The 26,325-nt window shown below is 40.1% G+C and overlaps 1 protein-coding gene across 1 annotated transcript; it reads right to left on the bottom strand.

The window, feature by feature from the left end:
* Positions 1–6,340: 6,340 nt before the first annotated feature.
* On the bottom strand, positions 6,341–25,375 carry ugt8 (UDP glycosyltransferase 8). Its single transcript, XM_069697517.1, has 6 exons — positions 25,183–25,375; positions 19,313–20,145; positions 14,951–15,093; positions 11,143–11,219; positions 9,937–10,156; positions 6,341–9,704 (listed from the first exon to the last, which is right to left on the bottom strand). The coding sequence occupies exons 2-6, from the start codon at positions 20,141–20,143 to the stop codon at positions 9,326–9,328; spliced, it is 1,650 nt and encodes a 549-aa protein (XP_069553618.1). The 5' UTR covers positions 20,144–20,145; positions 25,183–25,375; the 3' UTR covers positions 6,341–9,325.
* Positions 25,376–26,325: the final 950 nt, after the last annotated feature.

Raw genomic sequence — 26,325 nt, 5'->3', positions numbered from 1 at the left:
CACCGAAATGGCTTCCTCAGCGTGTCAAGCTCTGTGCTCCAATGGCAGCCGCTGTTGCATCTCGGGCCTATGCTGTATGAGTGATGACAGAGAGCAACTGGCTTCCATTGGGATCTAATCAAATGTGAGGGCCCATGCGGCTGCAGCCTGATAGAGAGGCGCTTTAACAGAGCTGCTCAAGGGAGACTCATCCATCAACCTGCAACCAACCAAAGAGCACAGGGCTACCGCTGGCAATGATGGAGCGCTCACTGACTGACTCAATGGAGGTGTGTGAGCGTCTGTCGGCACGTGCACGTATATGTATAGATGCGTAGTAGCAACAGATTATAATATGCGAGAAGATAACCGCTGTGTCCCCTCTTTAACCCAGAGTTATGTTTTAACAGAGCGGATATCTGATGTCTGATAAGTCTGCTAACAGTTATTTTGCCATCGGATGAGGCCATCGTGAACATGGCAGTAGGAAATAACATGACTCGTGAAATTTAGTATTCAAGTTTTAGCATTGATAGTAAGTTATCAGTCGTCACTTAAAGCAGAGAGATGCCCATTCTTGTCTCTTCTCAGATGCACAATCACAGGTTTTGTAATTCTGTGAATCAGCAGACTGACATCCAGGGCTGGGCACCAAACTTCGATCATTTTAAGGCACTGACAAAATTGATTTGGTACAATCTTGCATCAAAAAATGCCTGGTCATTTGGTACCAAATTTTGATACTGACCATAACTTTTGCTGCATTTGTGCCGGGGTACATCTTTTTAGTGTTTGGTGAGCTGCAGCTTTTGTCACACGCATAGCCTTGACTTAGGCGACCCTCCTACATAGATTGAATCTTTCAATTTCAACACGAGAGCACTGTATTTGTTTTTTTAAAACAAATGTTTGGCCTCACACCCATCTGAGCTGCATGCGCTGCAGTACCTTTAGGCCTCTGTGTGTGCAGCCAGTGAGCTAGCATCTACCGATAACATGTGAGACGTTTAGGGAACATTGGTAAATTGTAATGTGTAGTGACAATTTATTTATTTTATTTTTTTAGACTAAGCAAAAATGTGTAAGACTCTTGCAGCTTGGCAAGTTTACCCTGTTTGAACTTATTCTTCAACTTAAAACATTTTCAATAGCGCAAATAAAAAAAAAGTGGGAGCAACACATTCTGAAAACAGATCATAGCTAGATTATCTTCCCTTAGCTTTGGGGAGAACGAACAGAAATATGAAAAGCCAGAAAAGCCAGAGAAAAAGAAAAAAGAGAAAAATGAAATGAATGAACACTGATAAGGATCCAATGATTTACTGGGTTCAAAAAAAAAAAAAGGAGGGAATGGGATAGAGGGTGAGTGTGTGTGTCTTTGTGTTTCTTTATCAGTGCAGACAGCAGGCCTATGAGGTCAGTACCTAATCATAGAGGAGGGTAGATTTCTATCTTCCAAGTCCCTCCCCGTCTCTATCTTTCTATCTCGCTACTGGCCCCTCTCAGCTCCTGCCTCAGATCCACTGCAGGGCAAAGAATTCAGATAATATTAGTGAAACGCTTCCAGGTATTAACACACACAAAACAAGTACAGTGTTGAGAGTTTTTTGGACTAAAGTAAGTAAGCACGGGAGGTTTAGCAAGGGCAGCAGTAGGTGTTATGTTTCTAATCAAGCATGGCATTGACTTTATGTTTATTTAGTGCTTATTTATTGTTTACTTAGTCACATTAACTCTGCGCTGTGTCCCTGCAGCGACACAGCTATAATTCACTCCAATAATTAAATATCTGGCTAAAAACTCAAAAGCCTGATTTTCTCCAATTGAATTCCCAATTCCTCACAGATACGCTGCATCAGCTTACAGACTCACTGAGGCTCTGTGTTGGATGACGCTTGGAGATGAGGAACCCAAGTGAATGCAGAGAGCGAGGTTGAAAGAGGTGGTAGGAGTAGCGGAAAAAGAGGAGAAGTTAAGAGGAGGAATAAAAAACTGACACTCGGAAGAAATAGAGTGGAGCAGAAAGTAAATTAAACAGAGAGAATTAGTTCACAGAGATGCGAAAAGATGTCGATTTTTGTGCCAGGACAACATTTGGCCAACTCTCTCCTTCTGGGCGTTGTCCAGACACTTAGAGATGGGTGACACACACTGGCATCTGTCTGCTTATGTGTCAATGCAGCCAGTGTGTGTGTGTGTGTGTGTGTGTGTGTGTGTGTGTGTGTGTGTGTGTGTGTGTGTGTGTGTGTGTGTGTGTGTGTGTGTGTGTGTGTGTGTGTGTGTGTGTGTGTGTGTGTGAGTTTGAGTGTGGTCACTGGAGTTTAGAGATTACAGCGAGAGGTGAGGCCAAACTGACAACAGCTGCTGACATACAAACCACATGACATTGATTTATTTTTGAGTCCAGCTTAATACCCTTTCCTAACCCCTTAACGCATAGACACACTTGTACACTCACGCGCAGTTATAAGTCAGTATGATTGATATAAAAGCTGTCATTCTCTCTCCCGTGCTGTCAGGCTTCTCTTATCTCCATGGTGACACAGTGACAGGGCTCCATCTATCCCTAACACACACACACACACACACACACACACACACACGCACGCACACGCACGCACACGCACGCATGCACACACACAGGCACACATTTGAACAAGCACACACATGCATATAAAAACACATGTAAACGCATGTGCAGACCTAAAGCCAGCATCCACAAATATAGTGCACGCCAATTATATTTGCTTGTTGCAATAGTTCATTACCCCTATTCGTCTCCTTTTTGGATTCATCTTACCTCTAAGGTTGCTGATGGGACCCCATTTCTCCACATGGATCATTTAACTTTCAATTGAAATCTGACACACACGCACCCAGCACTTGAAGGCCTCTGATGTTGAAGGCTCCCCCCCTCACCCACTGATGGCCACATCTGTCAAAGAGTTTGGGCGCAGACATTTTCATCGGGGGTGATTTTAATAGGACTCACAACTGTGGATACAAGTATACTGGACCAGAGGGACAATGGCAGCCTAACTTCACACTTGAAACTACTTCCACGCTCACACAGGAGGTATCACAAAATATTTGCATTAGAAGCTTCTTAAAGTTGAAAAAGTCAACAGGTTCATCGGCTGTTGGTCAAAGCAGAGAAGCAGCAAAAAAAATCAAATGAAAGACTGACAGACAGAAATCAAAAGAGAGAGAAGCACGAGGTAACCAGAGCAGTTAGTTGTGGAATACTACTACCCTCTACTGGACATAAGAGTAACCTGCAGAATCCCATCAAACCTCACTGTCTTCTTTTCAAACACACATAACCCCCATCTCAGGGCACTAGTTACACTGACCAGTTTTTCATCAAGCAGGAGTCCTTGGATGTATTGATCCTACCCTTTAAGATCATGAAACACACGTCAAATCCTACTCATCTAAGCAAAAAGCCAAAAAAGTCAATGAAAGGCAAAAAGTAAAAGAGGACCAAAGAAAAGCCTTTTTGAAGATGAGGAATCCTCTCATAAGACGCACAAAGCCTGTAGCCTTCGCTTCTACCTTGGGTATCATCAGCACAAACTTACCAGCTCAGAGTTGCAAATATTTTCAGCTTTAAGAGCAGAGCAGAGACTGCACACACTGAATGTTTCTCTCCTCTATAATAAAACCTGTCATACACTAAAATACATGCAGAAATGTGTTCTATTTCTGTTCCAGGGGAAAAAAGGGGCTTTTGTCCTTGGAGTTTCACAGCACTGAGAAAATCTGAAGGTTAGATTTACTGTGTACGTGTGTCAATTGTGATCTACCCAAAACAATGCAGATAAAAAAAAAAAAAAGATTAAAAAAAAGTTGGCCAATGGAGAGAGCACTGGGAGAGTGCAGGCCTCTGCCAAGCACAACCGTTCACTGTATTTATGACATGCAACTCTGCCACTGCAACAGGTGTGGAGATATTTCCCACAATTAGAAGGTTCACAGCTGAAGCCTCACTTCTCAGCTGTTCTTCCCAATGAACCCACAGGCCCTGAGTGCTCCATAATACCTGCAAACACATCTGTGTTGTTTTTTTTCCAGGGTTCCTCTTGTATGTCAGGTTCATCTCCAGGCGCTGTCCTGTGTTGTCCTGTGTTATTGTTTCTCCCGGAAAACTCCCGAAATTAGCATTGCCCTCAAACCTTGTTTGAATAGGCCGAATCGTTTTACACGGATCCGCAAGTTTTGTACGTTTGTCTGACGTCACAGATTGTCTATGAAACAGTAGCAACAAACACAAACGAAATTCTAATATAATTACAAAAATCTGTCACCGCAACCTGGCAACCCCGATTCACGGGGCGTGTGCGCAGTTGCCCTCTGCGCAGGCAAGTACGCCCAAGTGTCCAAGATAGACACTGAGCTCCTGGTGGCAGGCAAGCACCTTGTAGTAGGCTATAGTAGCTCTGTTGCAATTTATGAATGAATGGGTGAATGGGAGGCAAACATTATGAAGTGCTTTGAGACAGCTAAGGTGGTATAAGGGCAGACCATTTATCATGAAATCCCGGGGTGCGTTAGTAAGTAACCTATTATACAAAAAAAAAAAAAGCTCCCTGTTAACAGAAAGAACCTCCAACAGAAGCAGATTGGTCCACTTACCACTGTTTAGAGCTGTGCTTCCTTCATGCTGTCACCCAGCCCGCCTGGCTTCCTGCTGCCTGGGACCTGCCGGTGAGCGGCTACTACAAGTCAGCCCACACTGGCTACTGAAGCCTCGCTACCGCAGCTAATAAGCATGTTTTCCATGGTGCACAGCTAGACTTTTAGTTCAGTAAGCCTGGCCTCCGGTGCTGCAAAAAGACCACATTTCAATTTTCAATTTTTTTTTAACAAAAAGAGGCAGAAAAAAAACAACAACTAAACATCAGGATAAGAAATACTGACTCTTTTACAATGTGCAAAGATCTCAGCAGTTTAATTCATTTTCATTGAAATAATTGATTTTGATAGCTCTTTCTCCCTTTTTTTTTTTTATTACATATATTGTCAAGGTTAGCTCTGTGTTGATTTAGTGGAGGAAAAGTCTTTCAATCCTGCCAAACCATTTACAAAGAAAAATGATATGCTTTTGGGCAGATCCATTGGTAGAGCTCTTAGAATAGGCTGTGACAAAGACGAATAAACACTGAAGGAAAGCCATCATTCATTTAAGCTTATATACGCCAAGTCAACAAATTCAAAACTGGCTCACCCCCTCAGGCATCACTCTAACACACACAACCACACACAGGCTAGGTCCAATATCTTTATGCCATACTCTCACACAAAGACTGTGGTTGCCAGGGCACAGAGGATTAGAGCACACCCTGTTGTCAAAGTAATGACAAATCCATTACTCTGAACTCCATATAGTAAGCCCACTTAGTCCAACACAAAGTGTTTAATTGCTCTTGATGATTGTCCTTTGAGATGGAAGGGAAAGGTAGACAATAGGCACTTACCAGGTCTAGGGAGGGAAGTGTGGCTAAGAATGAATGGAGGATGTCATGAATGATGCCTACTGTGTTTTCTGTGATATCAGATTCTTCATCAGCAGAGGCCAGCCCTCCATTTCTTCCCCTCTTCCTGTCTCAGTTAACAGAACAGTGCCCAATTTGGCCAACAGCGAGAACAAAAGAAAACAACTTCAAGAACGTAAATTAAACATACCTGCAGATGCTTTTGACTGTGAGTGTGTGTGTGTGTGTGTGTGTGTGTGTGTGTGTGTGTGTGTGTGTGTGTGTGTGTGTGTGTGTGTGTGTGTGTGTGTGTGTGTGTGTGTGTGTGTGTGTGAGGTCTGCAGGCCCCTGCAGGCAGAGTGAATAATTAACAGGGCCAGCGAGCGAGGCAGGGACCAGGCTGGGTGTTTTGTTACCCCAGCCTCACTCAGCACAAGCATACAGCATTAGATAACCCTATCTATCCACCTGACTTGTGTGCATGTGGGTGTGCAGTTGGCAACTTTAGATGATTCTACCATTTGATACCTATAAAAACCTCTTGCTGCCTGGTAACAATTCCCGACAGAAAGCCTATACATCCCCTATCAAAATGAGACTGGCAGCATCACCTGCTGTAATCGACATCGGCCTTGTCAGGTCTCCAAAACATGAACTGCATGTGTTTGTCTGTTCAGTACTGTTGTGCTTTAATACTGAGAACGTGCAATACTGAGAACGTGCAATACACCCAACTGTCAGTTAGGAGAAGCAAAATATGTTGAATGAATAGACAAGAATTTACAGTTAAACCTTTTTTTCTCTAATGTTTCTTAACTGTTTAATTTCCTTCTAAAGGTAACACAATATACCAAAGCTAATTTATGAGAAAATAAAAGTTTCAAACATTTCTGCAAACAAAATATGCAATTTTTATTCAGCATTAGTATTTTGTTTACATTCTATTTACAACATAGACACACATGAGAGAAAAAGTGAGGGCTTGAGGTCATTTTAAAATTAAAAGTAAAATAAAATGTAAATAAATTCAGTGTGCAAAGTTAATATGTATGTGGAAGGAGTAGGACAAGACAAGAATACAAAGACAACAGAATACACCAGGAAGTAATGAGAAAGACAAGGAGGTGGACAAAAGGAACAAGTGAGTGCACCGTTGAAGACAGGACAAGAATTCAAGCCGATGAAATGCAAACGTCACAAGAACAGAGACATGTCAGACTGTAGAATATGTACAGACACATATGAAGGATGGGTATTTACCTATGTAGGCTATGACATTAATACTGGAAAAAAAAAAAAAAAAAAAAAAAAAATCATATATAGCTTCACTAACATTTTCTCTTCAGATCCTGTTCATAGCCTGTGTAGCACCCTGCAAGCCTACCTACAGTACCCACCAGCTGATGACGTTATGGATGATGATGATGATGATGATGATGATATAGCGATGACGATTCAAGTATAATAGTCTGTTTTCAGCAGGGCTGTATTGGGCTGTGCAAGTGTAACTGTAGCTCACAGAAAAAAGAAGATCATGAAGTTTCTCTCAGTTATTATGAAGGATTTGTGAACTTGTAGGTTGGATGTTAAATTCTAAACAACTTTGATTGGTTAAGTGAATATTTCTTCGGTTTGTTTTACATTTATATTGCTGTTTTTGCCTGCGTTTATGGCTTCATTTAGTAGGTAAACAATCTCTTTGCTATGATGCCAACATGCTATTACAATTTGCAGCTCTTAAAAAGTAGATGTCTGGTACATGCTGCAAAAACAATGGGAGAAAATACAGTACATGTGGCATGGTGGTTTGATGAATCATCAATCATCTGGAGGTCTCATGTTCATGAGATTTTGATGTCCCATGACCACGAGCATCTGCCCTTCTGAAATATCCATTAACACGATACTCAACCCCCACAAACTCTAAAGATACTCCAGCTTGCCTTGCACTTTGATCTCACTGACGGGGCTTTAAGAAAAGAGAATTTCACTGCAGGGATCAGTGTCTGTTTGACACATTATTATTCATTGTAAAAGTAGCGGGATTCACCTTCATTGTCGAAACTATGGCATTCTTTCCCTCTTCTTGTACCCATCCTCTATCTGCATTTAAAATGTACAGACAGCTTAATTCTAGCAAAGAAACAAAAGGAGCATAATGATGATATCAACGCCACAGAAGGCAACAGTCTCTTTGAAAGAAAAGAACAGAAATAATCCTTTGCTTATTTTTCAACATTTATGTAACGTAATTTTAGAGAACTAAATATGTTTACATGACTCTGTGGGTTAAGACATACTTCGTCTGCTTTGTTTCACCCATGCACTCAGTCTAACTCTTTATATTGATCTAGAACACTGAAACAACAACAAGCACATACAAATGTTTTTGAGCATACTGTGTATTTGCATCATAAAAAGTAACATACAGAATGTGAATCCTTCACTCAGAATTAATATAATTACCTAAGGCCTGCTTGGTTGATCTTCAACAGCAGAATCTACTTTCAGAAGTGAAGCATTGAGTGGAAGTTCCTACCTGAAGAGTAAAATTTAAAACTAGCATTTGAAACATGTTAAAATTAATACATTTATTAACAAATAAATCCTAGATGAATGATGTACAAAGTCAAGTGTAGCTCTGAAAATGGCAATCAAGCGATGACTCTTTACGCCGTAATAAATAGATAATAGATGCAGAATTAAGCTATGGGACTGACGAAGCAAGTAATCATAAATTAATAATGCTCTGACTCATCCCTGATCACCTGACTGGATGAGCTTGAGCACATTTCTGATCTGGCTCTGCCTATCCATAGTATCCTCAGTAGTTATCATCACGAGCCTATATATTTTTATATCAACATGATCACCTTTTCACACGGGTAAGCCAAACGGAGTTGAGTAGAGTTATTTTCTACCAAAACAAAAGTCAGTTAGGAGACAATGTGAATGCTGCACAGCTAAGTGCAGACACCAGTTGGCACTGCCATGTGAAAAGGGAAAATAGTGTGTTTTCACACTGATCAGTCTGAAGATCAGTTTGTACTGCGGATAATTTAAGTGCAGAGAGCACAGACCTGCACATGCTTACAGTGACGGCTGCTGTCTTTTGTTTTGTTTGTTTTATGAATATGAAGGACACTACGTTGTGCAGATGTCAGTTAAGAGTAGGGAGTGTACAGCTACCGTTATGCTGTCACACCACTGATAACATAAATAAATGAAAAGTAGTTTAAAAAGGTCCATCATTAAAATCTATTGTACAGTAATAAATAGATGTATCCTTCATTTACAGTTAACCAGACACTTGAAGTTTTCAGTTAAAAACATTAAATCCGAAATATTTTATGTTTGTTTTCTTGTTTTGTTCTGAAGATGAGGGGTTGGCGCTCGTGATTTTCCCTCTTCATCATCCTTCCATTGGTAAGGAAGGGAGGAAGACAACGGCGAACACGCAGGAGAGAAGATGCACAGGTGAAACAATGTCCTCCAACGTGTCTTTACGTCATTCTCAAAGACTTTCCAAATTAGTGTTGTATTGCTGTAGCTGCTGTTGTTAAGAGTTTTCATTAAATCTGCTTCATTGCACACATACACATACACATTCACCCACACCCACACACACACACACACACACACACACACACACACACACACACACACAGATTTTGAGCACCCGATGCCTTGCTCTGTCCCCACACGATGCCTTGTGTATCCTCCTACAGCCTCTTGCTTGCTCTGAGTAGCAATTGCCTCTTGATGCAGACCTAAGAACAGCTTTCTTTTCAAGCTTTCATAAAAAACACTGAACCAAACTTAAAGAGTCCTTGGGTAAACCTCTTCTTTGTTCCTCTTTGCCATTCGAAACATTAATTAATCTTCTTCTCGTTTTTCAAGGAGCCATTGCGTTTGTGTTTCCCGTTGGCCACGCTCTCGCTATGGCAATGTCCATTGGCTATGTTGCCATCATCCCGGATGTTATCTCCTCTGCGTTGGTCCCCGACCTTCCCCCTCAGCAATCGTACAAAGCGCCGGAGGGCATAGCCTGTTAGAGCCAAGGCAACCCCTACAGTAACCATCACATCCAGCAGGAAGTACTGGTAGGGGGACACCTCGTACACAGCTGAGCGCAGGTGGTTGGCACCGTTGTGACGGAGGATATAGCTTATCCAATAGACGGCCCTGGTCACAGGATGTCCTGGCTGATCTTTGTGAATGTTGGACAGAAGATGTGCTTGCTGGCGGTATCTACACACAGCAAAGGAAACAAGGAGACACAACTCTCTGAGCAAGTTTTTCAGGCACAAACACATCAGAGTACAGCTGAATATGAAAAAGACGAACAGAAAAGGTAAATATTGTATGTGGACCATGAAGTCAGAGAGCAGTGATGCCATAATTGGTCACCAGATGGCACTGACAAATAATAACACGAACACAAAAAGTATTTGAGTGTGCATGCAGCACAAACAAAACTTACTTGGTGTCTTCAATGACGCTGGACAGGGCTATGAAGAGGTCTTCCTCTGTCATGTATTTCCAGTGCAGCATGATACCCATACCTTTGGCTGACACACGAGTCATAGTGTCATAGTGGTCCCCGAACAAGGGCACACCAACTACCGGCACTCCATGATACATGGCCTCGTAGATGCTGTTCAAGCCGCCATGGCTCAGGAAGGCCCTTGTGTTAGCGTGGCCTGGGTGACACGAATGTTAGGTGTTATAGTGTGTTCATTAGTCATTTTTGACAGGGCACTTTTGCTGGGTTAGTTTTTCTAGATTATTTACAGTTTATATGGTAGATCCCACAAACTGCTGCACCCAAATCAGTTCTTTCTGTTGCTTACCATTTCATGAAAGTATGTATCATTTAAACAGAAAAATGATCACAATATCTTAGTGTCTCTATGAAGAAATGCATTTCACTGCTAAGTCCTTCTTATGGTTTTACACATTTTAACAATTAAAAAAGGTGTAGTTCACCGAAAACGGTCAAATGTAATTGTCCTCCATTAGGTGTCATATATAACATCTGCATAGGCTCTCAGTGATTATTTTGAATCTTGCTAGTTTGTTTTTTGGTGCTTAATGAATGAACTGTTTTTGAGAAGGCCACAACAGCGTAAGACGAAAGAAAGAAGTTGTATTGTTTTGTTTTGAACTGTCCCTTTAAAAGCTTCTCTCTGACCTTGCATAAAGTCAGATAGGCAGAACAATTCAGTACATGCAATCTTACCTCACCAAAGTGCCATCAAAATGTCACACTATCGCAGAGTACAATGCTAGCAGTCAATATCTGAATGTTGTTGCATAGTCCTCATTCCTGACAGACACAATGTGGCTTACACAATCCCATTCTACCCACTACTGTGGTTAATAAGTAGGTATGGTAGGAACTCGTGCCTTACAAATTCTAGTCACACTCAGTCGGAAACTCTTACAGAAAAACACCCAGGAACAGCTGTGTTAAAACATGCATTGAAGCAACAGTACAAAAAAAATCAGGTCCTTGAGAAGATGTTTTTCAGTAAAACATGTGGATTCATTTACATTGTCATAAAATACATTTCAGTTTTATTGTTACAGTGCTATATAACAAGAAATGTACTATTACTCTGAGTGTTGATAGGAGAACTAGATGAGGTACACATCACTGAGGGTGATGTCCTCCTAATGCACTCACCTAATAAGTCATTCTGAGGCATCCAATCAACAAGCTTAGTGTTGTTGCCAAGGTTACTGGGTGGAACACCAGAAAATCTAAGGATGGGGAAAAAACAAAAACAAAACAATGAAGGAAGAGCACAAACATTACATACATGGTTCATCTCAGTTTTGAGCAGAATATGTTGCCATCATAGTGTGCGAGGACCAAGAAAATCCGCATTTTTAGAGGTCAGAGGCTAGTCTGACATCTATTCCTCAAGTGTCATTCGTGCTAATTATGCAAGTAAAGTCTACACACGGCACTGATAACACCATGTGACACCATATGCAACCTTACCACATTGCTGGCTGGCTGAATGCACAATCAGCATGTTCTATGGGCCGAACAAGCAATCATAAAGATTTTAATGGTTCAGATAAATTCCAATTTAGTCCTATGTTAACTTAGATTAATTAACTTAAAATTATTCAATTGTGCGTCTCCTCAAAACTTTTCAGATGTTATCGGACCAAATTAATGAAATTCTGATCTGTGGCGCTTAAAACTATTTCTCATTTTATAGCTGCAACAGTAGTAAAATATTGCGCTACAGCAGGACCTATAAGCAGGTTTTCGACAGAAAGGGCAAACAAAAGTTCAGTGCAGCAGGTTTTAAGTCGACTTGACTTAATGTATGTTCACAATCACCCTTTTCTTCACTCATTCACTGTTCCCAATATAAATTGACCCTCCCAAATAAATCACTCAATAGTGAGCAGTAAGTTGAGATTTTGGAAACTGAAACACTGAAAGCTGCTGCTTTTATAAATGCAAAAGTTGTATGTTGCTATTTTGTCACTGAACAGCAGCTAAATGCTATTGTTCAGAAAATGTCAAAAAATTTCAGTTTTCTAGTCATTATTGAGTGGTCATTATGTCGGGTGTAATAGGTAGGTAAGTAGGTATTTACTTTATTAATCCCCGAGGGGAAATTTTTAATGAATGCATGAACAAGAGGGGGATTTTCGACAGCCGCCATTTTTTGTCAAACAAATATTGACAAGAATTTTTCTCAACTCAACATAAACTAGTTGGAGCATTATCTGTATGTAATTTTTTTTAATATCAGTTATTTTGTGATTATTGATTTGTTAAAGGAATGCTTTAAGAATGCTAAAGGAATGCTTTAACAAATACTGACGGTATGATATTTCACTTTCTTACAGTGAGAAGACCAGCACCACTCTCATTTCAATGTCTGTACAGAGAACATGAATCTACATCCAACAGCTGGCTGGCGTAGCTTAGCACACAGAGTGGAAGCAGTGGGTGACAAAATATTTTACCAGAATCATCAAAAGTGTACTAATTAACTCATAATATCGAATTGTTTGCACAAAAGGGGACTTTCTACACCGGCCATAAAACTCTGCTCACAGGAGCATGAGTAAACATGAACCCAGTTAAGTCAAGTTAAGTTAATAGTATATTTACAGTATTTAAATAGTATTATAATAGTATATTTACACAGTGGATGTGCAGTACATACAGGTACTAGGGGGTCAGGGCAAGATTGACTTACATAAACAAATATTATTGTTTAATAATGATTTTTTTTTTTTTTTTTAAATCTACCTATCAAGCACACTGAGAAACACATTCTATCTAATTTGTTAAATTGTTTGACCAGGTACTGGTTACTTGGGAACCTCATAGTCTCCTAAAGACTCCACAAAGTTACTACTAAGAAAGCAGTGCCAAACTGTTCCTTTAATTCAGTATGATCTTCACCTACGATTTCTATATTGTTAACCAAGCTAGGATTTACACTAGCTTCCTGAAGCCAAGGTATTGCTCATGCATTGCTGATGAAACTTCATGTGTTGTTGGACCGTTGTATTTAACACATTTTTAAAAAGTTTATTTTTTTGTGGACTCTTTGTATTTTTACATAATTAATACTAAATGCTTTATGCAACTTCATGTTTTCCTTGTCGATACTTAATTTCCTTTTGACATGAGACACAATCTTAGCAATGTGACAAATTAATAATCTTATGAGATAATATTATTATACAATAAGTTTCATCTAACTATTATCTATGGTACCTCTTCTTTTTATCATTAGTAATCATTTTTATTGAGACATCTGACTGTTTTCAGTTTCCCTTTTGCTTCAAATCAAAACTTTAGATGCCAACTCCTGTTTTGAACCTGGACTGGAAGATTTTTTTTTTGTTTGCTGCGTAGCTGTGCACCTTCTGTACATGCATAATGAATATATACTGTATGTGATATACTGTATGTATACTGTGTAGACGAGCTAATGTATGTACAGAAGGATATATGTTTCAACAAAGTCAAGCAACTGCATGATGCAGACAAACAAATGGAAAGTTGATCTCTTTTTTTCTAAACAAATGTAAAAGGCAGAAGGGCTTTGCCTGCTCACTCATGACCATTGAGGTTTCAAACATGTGCCTTATAGTGGGTATGGGGATTTTGTACCGTATTATATGCATGTTTGCTGGTGTCTGTAGTTGCGTGTGTGGAAGCATTTCCACATACAATGCTATATTACGACCCCCATCTGTCCATCTCTGTCTGCTTCCCTCCCCAACTCAAACTCTTTCATCTCTCTTTCTCTCATGAACAAAGCACCAATTCACTGTCCTGACTACCAAAGCCTACATTCATGGAGCCAATTATCAAAGACACGATTCATTTGGCTTCAGCCTTGTCCTTCTCATCAGCCCTCTTCCTTTTCTATCCTCTTAGTTCAGAAAGGCCACTGAAAGCCACATTACCATACAATGTCACACACAAATTGTCAGGGCTTAAAAGAAGCTTCTGCCTATAGCTACAAGTTTCCGGTCATTGTTTCACTTCACCTGTACACCTGGTCAGATACCCACATGTGAAGCTCGATTGTCTGACATCTTGCCATGAAAATTCTGATGTGTCCCCATTTCACATTTAGTGGCATCTTGTTGTGACAAAACATTTGATTCTTAAGAACATAGTAATGTGTTTCATTTTCATTTTCATTCATCAACATTAGCTGCTCAGGTCATAGTCGGCACAGTGTTGCTATGGAACAGTGTAAATTATTATAAAAAGATTAGACTTCAATAACACCTGTCACTCTCATGAGGAAAGCACACACATTTTAAATTTAAACTCTTCAAAAGGACCGCTCGCTATTGATCCATTCTGTGCAAATTAACGTTTTCATTTACACGTTGCGGTGCATCATCGTCAGTGATGAACCCAGTGTCACAAAGCATTTTAGGGCCGGCCACACAGCATGGCCACGTAGGTATTTGTCTTCATGTTTATAAGTGGAATGCAAATATTTAATTTAAAAACACTATATTTAACAGCACAAACATTTTTAGATTAATCTCTAATAATTTATGACATTGACAAATTAAATAAAACACAATGGTATTTTTACCATACAAAAGTGAAGTCATGGTCATTAGCTTCTGTTTTGAGTTCTTCAGAGGCTAGAACAAAGTCTCTTGAGTTCTAGGATCCACTTCTCCATTCTGATTGATCAGCCAGATGACCTCAAATAACACCCTAAAGCAAATGTAATGCAGGGATGGACTCTGACCTCAAGAGAAAACAAATAAACAATATGGCACCCTTATTTTACAATGTGGTGCTGATTATGAAGGTCCACATAATAAACTTTAGAAAGTTCAAAAAACACATGAGTGTAAATACTAAGTTGTATGACAGTCAGAGACCCATGAGGCTAACTACATCAAAAAGTCCTGCTCACATCTGTCATGATGACATCTGTGCATGAGTGACAGTGAGAGAGCTGATCGTTTACCTCCAGATGACTCGCTGGGGAAGCCTGGCGAGGGCTCCGGCCAGTTTGTGAGCTATGTCATGGGAAAGGTATTTGACTCCAGCTCCAAATGACACAACCACAAAGCCATGGTGCGCTGTGTCGTTCACCCATTCCTCAAAATCCTGTGGGAATATGAAAAGCAGACAGCAACAGCTTTAAAATACATCTCATAGAGTCAGTATACCTGTGAAAGATTATTTATAATAATACTATTCTACACCACAATGCAAAGTTTGTGCCTGAGCTGTATTTTCACTTTTGAGTTCCTTAATATGTTAATTATGTTAATTTTTTTTTTTTTTTTTTTTTTTTTTTTTTACATGTATTGCACTCATACAAATGACCCACGCATAAACTTTCTTTCCATTTACAGTCACACCTACTTGATGATAAGGTTTATGGCAATGATCCTGTTTATTTTCAGATTTCTTATGATTTTCAGGTTTATGGATGAATGTGGGACAATGTCATAAAACCTACCCAGTACAGTAAACTAAAATATTTTTAATAATTTTAGAATAATGAAAAATAATGTTAGAACGCAGATAAACTGAGAAAATCTCAGAGAAAAACCAATAATATTACTAATATAACAAATGATCTCTAATCATCTAATGCAGACTATGAGCTTAAATTCAAATCTATGATTTTTTAAATGCCAGAAAAATAAAAACAGAGCATCCATATTGCTCATTAATGAACATTGTTGATTGCTCACGAGTCACTAATTTTGTATCATTTTCACTGTAGTTGACCTTATTTCCCCCCGCTGTGTATGCAGTTCTTTGACACAGTAAGTTGTCCTTTTAATATGACAAACTACAATCCATCCATCCATCCATCCATTATCTATACCCGCTTTAACCTGAACAGGGTCAAGGGAGGGGGGGGGCTGGAGCCTATCCCGGCACAATTAGGGTGAAGGCAGAGTACACCCTGGACAGATCGCCAGTCCATCACAGGGCCACATAGAGACAGACGGAAACAAAGACCATTCACCCTCTCATTCACACCTAAGGGCAATTTCTAGAACCATCAATAAACCTGAGGTGCATGTTTTTGGATGGTGGGAGGAAGCCAGAGCACCCGGAGAGAACCCACACAGGCGCAGGGAGAACAAACTACAATCCTTTTTTTAAAATGATTTATTCTTCAGTAAAAGTCACATCCATATTTGTTTTATAAAATTTACCTGAGATCTGCTTTCCTAAGAGATCAGCACTTCTCTAAGTTCTAGTTGTATGTGTCTGTGTGCGCATCTTGATAATTAAACAATCAAAAAAACTGAAACCCTACAAGTGCTGATCTACTATTAGGACAAAACTAAGATATTGGCTCTGTGGAAAAAAAAAAAGGGCTATAATTCACAGCATTAATGATTAACAATAATCAGTAAAACACCATAAAACTAGCAAAATAAAAAACACATACACCGACTGGCTATCATAGCTGATATTAAATAATGATACCCTGACGTTTATTTAAGCAATATTACGTCCTCGTGTGTAATATTGCGATCTAGTCTGTTTTATTGCTTTCTAGAGATAGTTTCTCAAAATACATAAATACAGCACATGAAATTCAATTCCAAACTTTTTGATTATATGATGCCATTGAGAAGGTGGAGTGATATTTCTACTGGTGAGCAGGGTGGGATGTTATGCTGATTAGAGCACGTTCCAAATGTTCCGTTGACGCTGGGACAGAACTACCTGTTGTATAACTATCCATGTATCATAAAACTCTCATAAAGGGATATTTCACCTAACTGACAACAATCAATAGATCACCTTTTATGTTATAAAATCCTGCAGACAGCTTTGCTTTTATTTGTCCTGTTGTGTTTTGATATATCTAAGATTAGATACGATATCCAAGATTTGTTCTGCAACCTCAAGGTAAAAGGAATTTCTTTTGTTCTAAGAAAACTCACCAGTGGCATGTCTCTAATGTCAAAGGTAGTTTAGGTAAACAGACAGTGGCTTATATTTAAACCCTTTAGTGCTAAGTCAAAGCTCCAAGCCATCTTTGCTATTTGGATTATGACGAGCACATCATTTGCAAATATGCAACCGGCCGATACAGTAATGTGTCTGTGAGGTGAACGCAGGTTATCTCATTACCTCCGATGACATCATATCCTTAACAAAGTTGGGTTACAATACAGAAGAGTTCAAAAGAAAACAGAAACTATCTCATAGAAAAAAGGCCCTGTGTCCTGTCTTAACTCCTGTTCCAAATGTCTTTATTCGTTGGTATCTAAATGTGCCGTAACATTTAAGATGTCACCACTCGAGTTAAAACAAAAGAATATTCTGGAGGCCTCAAATGAGTTATCCTTATTACCCGGCACAGGAAGCAACAAGAGAATGCTGGGTGGTAAAACAGGCTGCCATGACCGCATAACAAAATGCTGCTGGTTTGGTAGATATAAGGAAGACGTCACACCAAAGAGAAGTTTTATACTTCTATTTTGCAGAACAGGAGTGTTCTGTGTTTTGATGTGTGCATTCAGGAAGTCAACAGTGTGTTGTATAGTAAAATGTGTGTGTGAAAACATCAATGAGGACGCACTGACTAACAGTGGCTGATGACTAATCAGGCAGCAGCCATGTTGGAGTGACAGGAGTGCAGGACAAGTAGCGGGAGGGAGGCTAATGGTCCAGCTGCAGCAGCTAAGGTCGGCCCTGGCACGGAGCAACCTCAGGGGCACAGTGGGCTCTGTGTCCCAGCAGCACAGCCCGACTGTCCCTACAACGCAGCCTTAGTGACCCCATAAAAGAGTCTTAGTGTCCCCAGAGTTTTGCCCAGAACAATGGCCTCGTTCTCCCTCCACTTCCATTATAACTCCCTCCACACGACACAACACAATGCTCCCTATTGGCTAGAGAGGCATTCCTAAAACCCCCCGCAGCAGATACCGACGGCCCGCGCTCTGTGTCCAAACGCTGGACTAACCCCCGTCACTACCCGCCTCCTTTGCGCTCCATGACTCCACTCCCTCTCTGCTCAAAATCTACCATGTCCATTCAACCCAAACCCATCCTCACCCCTGCCTCGTCCATAAAGGTTGGCTTTGTAGCACGATGTGATAAGATATACCAAGTGATAAAATAAACAATGGGGACCAGCAGCAGTAGATGCAAAAAGTACTGAAAGTCACACTGTATAGGCAGCAAGGAGGAATAAATATAAGGTGATGAGGAAGCAGAGACATGCTAATGAACCGAGGCATGTGAACTGTTAATGAGATTCAACATACATGTTGCAGCCAAGCCTTTAGGAATGTGACAAGTGGCGGAGGTGAGGATGTCATGCTTTTTGTGAAAACACAACACTAAAATTAATTTATCCAAATCAAAATGAGACATTTTAAAACATCACCATGGACTGTGGGACACTGGAACAGGCATTTGTCACTATTTTCTCACAATTTTACAACAAATAACTGATCAATTGAGAATACAGTGATTTAATTAATCAATAAAGAGCACTTTTGGCAAAGATTAATTCTTTGATGGCAGCCTTTGAATGTTTAGAAGGACCTGTGAAAAGAGAAACAGTTGGCAGAAAATGAAAAGATTTAAGTAAAAGAATGAAACCTTTATATTAAACCTTCTGACATCCTTTCGGCTGCACACACAGAACACACACATGCTGAGAAAGGCAAAGGCGGCAATATCCATCTGTTGCAAATGGTGTAATGAAAAGAAAAATGTGAGAGAAAAAAAATATAAGTGCTTGTTCCATATATGAACACAGAAAGGATGAATTTCTCCCAAATCAGTACAGCGCCTGGGGGACAATATGGTTCTCCATCCTGCCCGTGAAACCAGACATTTGCATAATACTATATAGTCAAACTCTGTTGATATGAATAAGCCATCGTGTTACAGTGCTTCTGTCACAGCTTCTGTTAGATTGGTATGTAGACACCATTGTGAAATTTTGATTTTAGTACAGTGGATCTAGAAATTAGAAAATCCATGTCATACACAAGGACACTGACTTAGAAGTGGGGTTAAGAAATATGACAATGTACAGTATAGTCAATGGTGTGAGATGACAGATGAAAATATGTGACCATCAGGGATTTTTCCACATGGTTTACATAATCACATCTGCGGGTATATTAGGTCATTTCAGTATCGGGAATAATTTATGACTAGAAGGATTTCTGAATGGATGTGATCAGTAACCTTCAAGTGTCAGATATTTAATTTGCTGCCAAACACAGATTGCATAAACCCTCTTGTGTATAACGCTACACTACCACCACAAAACATCTGTTTACTGCCTCATCCTGTGCTTGTCGGCTGCGATATCTCTCTCGGTACTGACCTGTGGCAGAGGGTTGGGGGCCTCCGTGAGGATGCCTCCTATGTACACCACATGTGGAAGGGTGGGCCTGGGGAACTCCAGAGCCATGTCAGTGCATAGCATCCACAGCCGGCTGCCCTGCACCAGGTCAGCCATGGCCACTTGAGGCTTTACTCCATGTTTCTTCATAATCCGGTCATACTTGGGTAATGCAATGTAATGGACTCCAAAGCGTTGCACCAGGTAAACAGCAGTGTTTGCGATCCTCTGCATTAGGGACATGCGGTCTGTCAGCAATGAGTTGAATTCAGGTACATATGATAACGGCGCGGGGGCTCCGACCTCTGCAGGGTACCACAGGCCTGTGCTGAACACAGCGTATTGCACACCCAGGATGTGAGCAATCACAAAACCACACATTTCATTAGGGTCCACTAGCAGCAGGTCGAACTTGGCCTCTTTCAGGCGGTTCATTACTTCAACGCTGCCAACAACAGCATCACAGTTCTGAGAGTAGTGGTCAAGAATATCAAAGAGTTCCAGAAATGTCAGGCGGCCTGAGAAGATGTTGGTGACTTTAGATTGGAGGAAATTGTCAGCCGTGCTGCTGTTAAAGATCCCTGGGTAGCGCTGTAGATGGTAGTGAGAAGAAGGCGGGACCTCACGACCCTCTGAAACTAAAAAGTGGGTCTCATGGCCCTCCTGGTGAAGAGCTGTGGCCAGCGTCTTGAAGATGTAGAGGTGTGATTCAAACATAATGGGCGGGACCACAATCACTTTTGCGGCCCATGTTGCACTGGGACTTCGGCTGAGGAGACCGAGGAGGAGCAGTAGTGATGAAGGTAGTAGCATGGCTGAAATGATTATAAAAAAAAATGGCCAATGTTAGAAATGTATGACATCGAAATGAAAGCACAGGACAGACTTCCAAATGAAATGTCATATTACAGATATTAATCACTGTGGCTCCACAGGCACAGAAATAACTTTGTTGGTCAGACATATAGAACATATATTATACCAGTCCCTTATGGATTTTTCTTACTGCTTCATTTTGCAGCAGCTTTTCCCAAAATTTTTGGAGTTGGTGTGATTTCCTTTTTTTTTCTTTTTTTTTTTTTTTTTAATCGTGGAAGTTATAATTTTTTCACTACGACCAAATAAAGAGTCGCATGTAATCACTTCCCATGATAACAGGCATACTGTACGTCACAGAAATAGCTGGACATTTTTGAGGTCTCATGTTTTTATTTTCTGAATTTAAACGAGGTGACGTTTTTATTGCTAAAGCAATTTTTCTTAAGGATTACTTTGTGCCTGTATGCCTTCAGCAGAGCTTTTGTTGAGTATTATTATCGTAGAACAATCACAGGAATTTCTGCAAGCTCCTGCAGACTTTGCGCATATCGATTTAATTTGCATTAATTATTGCGATTGCAAGATCATGATTTCCAAAAGGGATTAATAATATGTACATAATTACACCCAAAACAATGAACGTCTTGCATTTCCAGGGATGAGCCTGACATAAAATGATAAGTCAGAAAGGTGCCCGGCCACCAAGAGAAAGAACAGCATATGAGAGGTGTCTGGTTTATGGTCTTTTTCTGCTCAAGGAATCTTAATCTGGCCAGCATCTTATTAATCACCCAAGATACAGTGGCAACAGTCTCACATAGTTAAAAATCCTATTGACCAACCATCAAACTTCAACTTTGGAAATTCATTGTATTGTTCCCTGACAGCAATTTAGTTTCAGTTCTAATGTTCATACATACTAAGCAATATTGAGAGAATCCAAGATCTTAGTATTTGTACAGTTACATGGTTTATCCTCAACAGTTCACCTCTTCCTTAATTGACCTCTAGTTTCTTTTGACGTGTTTCGATTCCAACCTTCTGTCCCTCATCACCCTGTGCACAACCGTCACTGACACGGTGTGGGTAGCACCAACGTCATTCTAAACCTTTCGGCCGCTCTATTCACCAACAAAGACACAGAGAACCATTATCATGACACCATGTCATAGCCTGTGCCCTATATGCCTACACTCTTTCTCTCTCTCTCTCTCTGACTTGGATTAATGATCAACACTGGAAACCTCTTTATGGACAGCGATCAATTACCCAGCTTTTTCTGATCTACAATGAGTAACCTGTGCCCTCCGTGTGCAGGATGTTTGACCTGAAGGCATATGCTGACATTTGGGGGGAAAACGTATAAAATAGACTACATGAGCAACAATGAATTAGTGGCTTTGGATGCAGGAGCACTCAACAAGGCCATGGCCAAAACATGACAACGTAACACAAAGTTGCTGCACATGAATTATTTCCTCACTTATTTTCATAATGTGTAGAGCCAACATCTTCTCATGGGCTCTTCTTTTAGAGCATTCGAGAAATTCCCCTCCTCAGATATTTCAACAACCTGTTCAGGGCCTACCCCGCCCGTCAATCAATGTACACTGTCCTGAATGAGGGGAAGTAAATGGTTATTTTTTTTCCTGTCAGCCCCACTAGGTCATCTCTCGCATTACGTTTTATCACTGGATAAATAAATATCCCTTGACTGCATTTCCATTGTGCTTGAATAAATATCGAATGACGTGGCCCTCGTCGTCTCTGCAGACCATCTCCTGATAGCCTCTGAGCAGCATTATAAAGTGCATCAGCCACCTGTTTGTTCACAGTATGCGGTTTTGTTTTTGGTGCAGGACTGTCCTCAGGATATCGTTACAAACACTTCTCAGCCCAGACTGTTGACGGTAACTATAGAAACCAGCTACTGTCTACTGAGGACTGCGATGCGTCATGACTTAGGTTACTAACAATGGAGTCTGGTTACACTGCTAACAGGGGCAGCTGAGGAAATCATCTGGATTAAGAAAAGTAAAGGATCTGAAATGATGGGAGGAGCCGTGTGAAGACAAAGGGGACATGAACAAGGAACAAAAGCTAAAACGATAGCGGTATTTATTTCAAAGTTTGTGAAGAAAGCTTTTAATAGTGAGTAAAAAAAATGAACAGGTGAGAGCTGGTAGATATATCAATGTAATGTTGATACTGTTATATGATATTTATCAAACCAGCTAACATATCATGAAATAATACAAATGTCCACAGTTATGGCTGAGTATAATCTGCAATTCATGTTTTATTTAGATTGAACATCGTATTTATATTACTACGGATTTAAGTTAGAGTTAAATCCATTATATAAAATAGATATATACAAACTCCCACAGACCAGCGAGCTGTGCAAAATTGTTGCCAAGTTATCTTTTCTTTAGATTAAAAGCAAAACATGAGTGGAACTGAGAAAGAAAACAACACAATTGGCAGGTTTTGTGTAACAAATCCCAAAATGTAAATAGTTATGAACTTCTACCATAACGCTGTATTCGTCTTAACTTTATTAGCTGGTATTACAGCTTTCTGTTGTGTATTACAGAAAATCAAAGCATTTCCAGCTTCAGCATGAATAATTTTCACCCATTCAGTGACACAAGATGGTAATTATAAAGTGATTAACACTCTCTAATAACCTCATGTAGACTTAAGATTTTCTTGATTTAGCACAGCGGGAGGAGCAGCCTTGCCACAGTGGGGGTTCATTAGCTCAATGCACCCTGTTAAGAGGGGAGATGTGATGTCCAACAACTGATATTAAGTCAAACACAAGTCAGCCCAAGCTCTTTTCTTAGCCTCATATCTTTTAAGTGGAGCGAGATAAAGGAATCAAGGTGTGTTAGCTGCAAAAAGATTCAAGGTTAGTAATACTTGAATTTTAAAAAATTTAAAAAAAAATTTTTTAAAAACTGTAAACAGACAAATTGGCCTTCAGTCACAAGATCGAGTTGGCTTTGAAGTAATTTTGCAGAGTTCACTGGTGACTACAGACTGGAGACCAATGTGTAACTTGCCAAAAGCTGTGTAAGTGTGATGAAATCAAGAACTGGCATGCAATTTTTATCATATCACAGGTTGAACCTGATAATAACATTCCTGCACAGACAGCAGCAGGGCCGAGAGGCTGCATATCAATGTTGGCAACAAAGCAATACTCGTAAAAGTGAAAATGGACATGAAGTCTACAGAACATTAATGACAGTCACGTGATATCTGCATACTTTGAACCTTCAGAACAAAGGCAGCACCAGAGCACTTCACAGATAAGTTAAACCATAAGGTCAAGAGCCTTTAGGTCTCGAATTTTAGTGAAAACAAATTAAAGTGGGGGAAAAAAAAAACTTCCCATGCCAAAGCATGAGATGCTATTTATAATGGCAACATGTCTCTCTGCTTGCCCTTATCTCTTAAAACGTCATCAGCATTTGATAAAGCCAACATGTAAATATCTTCAGTGAAGATGAGTCTTCTCTGTCAACAGGCAAGAATAATATCATTGCACAACGGACTACAAGGCTTTCAGCATATGAGGATTTACTCATATGAAAGGTCGGTTTTCAATGTAACTACAGACCTGAGAGAAATCCAATCTTCTATTTACTCCTATACGCTCTTCTTGCTCACCTTGACACTTTTCCTGACATGTCATTTCTATCTTCCTCCACGCCACCACAAACATTTACCTCGAACTAACAGGTCGGACGGGTGTTGGGTTTTTCCGTCTTAATCGTTGTTAGACCAAAATAAACAAATAAAGAACAGGGCGGAGACAATAAAGCAACAACGTCACTATCTCAGTAATATATCTTCCCGTGTAAGAAAGCACCTATGAATGTGAAGAATGGTTAGAGTGGTAAACAGAGATGTGGTGGTAAAATAAAAAAAAGTAAAAGCATTCATGCCTCAATACCATCATATAAAACATTCAGCTCGAGGTAGTAACATTTCTTTGTGATGACATTTGTTATGACAGTGGGATTGACAACCTTAATACCCAAGTACACACTTTCTTAGATATGGCAGGCTGCCTCAGTCTCGCTTGGTTTATCCTTTTATACCTTCTGAAAAGAGGTTAGCTTTGGGTAAAGGCACACCGCATGACACAAAGATAGTCAGAGTGTTGGAGCAAAACTACAAAGAATTCCTGGAGGATGAAGTTAATCACAATCAACATCCAAGTCAGATTGATGCTGACATGTTTGGCAGTGAGTTGTGTATCCTAAAGCAAGGCTGACCTACTGACCTCCGGCCTGCACATTCAAAGTTTGGTTTTCTTTTTTGAAAAACATTGCTTTGTGGCGGTGCAACGATGGTTGGCCGAACAGGTGCCCTGGTGTTGGTACTCTCATTAGGAAAAAAATAAATAAAGAGAGACACTTCAAATAGGATTTAAAATCCCTGGCTTTCAGGTCATGAAGGACATTAGAGGTGTGCAATTCATTTGTGACCTCCCAACAGCTGTAATGGAAATATAAAGTGTTGCATACAAGTTTAATGCCAGTAAAAAAAAAAAAACATCCAGGAAAATGTCTCTGGATTAGTCATGGATGGAAAAGATCAAACAAAGGATACTGCTGTGGAGAAATAGCCTGTCAAAGTAAGTTCAAACAAAACATATAAAAGCCACAGCAAATAAAATAATACCAGAGTCAATCCACCTTTGAATTTACAAATCAATGGTTTCCTAATCTATCATGTAGACTGTGTAAAATTCACAGAGGGCGAAAACCCAACAAAGCAGCCCTGCCACACCTGCGTGTCGGCGGACTGCTCGACTGTCCGAGCTGAGCAGACAGTAACAACAGCCAAACGGCACGGAAAAGTTCGCCGCATTCAATCTCGACATGGTCAATTTATTTCACAAAACTATATACGTAAAAGAGAAGCACCGAAACGCGCAGTTCAGTGGAGGGAACCAGTCTGAGGTTACGTTACACCTGTTGTGTGACACGCACTTATTTCGCCTGTGTTGGCCTTACCTTGAGACTTCAATGCAGCTCAAGAAAAAAAAAAAAAAGAGAGATGAAACTGCAGTAAAGCTAGTCCTGATTATGAGCCGGGGACACAGAACACAAACTGTGGTCAGGACTTTGGGGAGGTGGGGGGAAAAAAATGCCCGCAAAGTTAAAAAAAAAAAAAATGTGTCCAAGAGAGTCGAAGACGCGCGGATGGAGCATTAATCTCGCAGTCCCTGTCACAGGGGAGGAGAGGGGGGAGGAGGGGGTGGAAGGCGGGACTAACCGTGCTTCAAGATGGAGAGAAAGGGAGTGTCGGAAAGGGGGAAAGCTGGCGGTGAGTGGCTGTTAAATTAAAGCAAATTAAGGGTGGGGGTGTTACATACAGGTAGCCTACTTCTGGGCCTGTGTTGCAGGTGACTCCACCTGTGTTGATGCTGTCAATTTTGGCAAGAGTGTGGCTGTCACAGGTTTAGAGTGATAAAGAGGGCCAACTACTGCTTTCATTATCCGACAGCAGCCCTATTCCTGGAATTAAATTGAGTGTTGATCATTATGAAATGAGGCAGAATCCATTTTTATTTACTATTTATATTTACTTGAGCTTGTATTGAGTTGATATTATACAGAATAATGTCGAAAATCAGATATTATGGTACCATTTTCTGAGTTAACCAATCAAAGGTACATCAAAAGTTTTAAGACAGCAGTGTAAAAAAAAAATACTGGTAAAAGTAAAGGCCCTGCATGAAACATCTTACTAAAGTAAAAGTACATTGTATTAGAAGCAAAATATATTCCATATCTAAGTAAGTATTGACGTTGTGCTTGTGACTAATATTTTATTATGCATGACATCATGAGATGATTAATACTGAAGCATCAGTGTGTCCGTAGGAGGTAGAGTCAGTTTGAACTACTTTATATCCTGTTTTATGGGAACACATGTCGGCTGACAAATGTGAGGGATAGTCAGATACTGGGAGAGAAACCTATTTTCTGTTTATGGGCTTTTTCTCTAATCATTGATCTTTGGCTTGTTTAAACATTTACTAAAATGATACCACGTGAGAAAATTTGAGGGGGAAAAAAAATGCAATATCATAAAGCTGTTAACAACTCATAGACATCTGAAATGTGATCCTGACTACACACTGCTGTTCATAG

The sequence above is a fragment of the Brachyistius frenatus genome, unplaced genomic scaffold, assembly GCF_029030835.1.
Source record: "Brachyistius frenatus isolate BFR_SWC_R1_liver_20210118 unplaced genomic scaffold, ASM2903083v1 Contig_23, whole genome shotgun sequence".
Lineage (NCBI taxonomy): Eukaryota > Metazoa > Chordata > Actinopteri > Embiotocidae > Brachyistius > Brachyistius frenatus.
Note: the sequence above shows the minus strand (reverse complement) of the source record. Positions and strands in the feature narration are given on the sequence as shown.

Bases quoted from the DNA above. Each gene is read 5' to 3' on its own strand.
- ugt8 (XM_069697517.1), bottom strand. From the start codon at position 20,143: ATGCTACTACCTTCATCACTACTGCTCCTCCTCGGTCTCCTCAGCCGA. The intron at 11,220-14,950 runs GTAAACGATCAG...CCCCATCCTTAG, and splicing joins CCCCAGCGAGTCATCTGGAG to ATTTTCTGGTGTTCCACCCA. The intron at 9,705-9,936 runs GTAAGTTTTGTT...TGCTGTGTGTAG, and splicing joins AGCGTCATTGAAGACACCAA to ATACCGCCAGCAAGCACATC.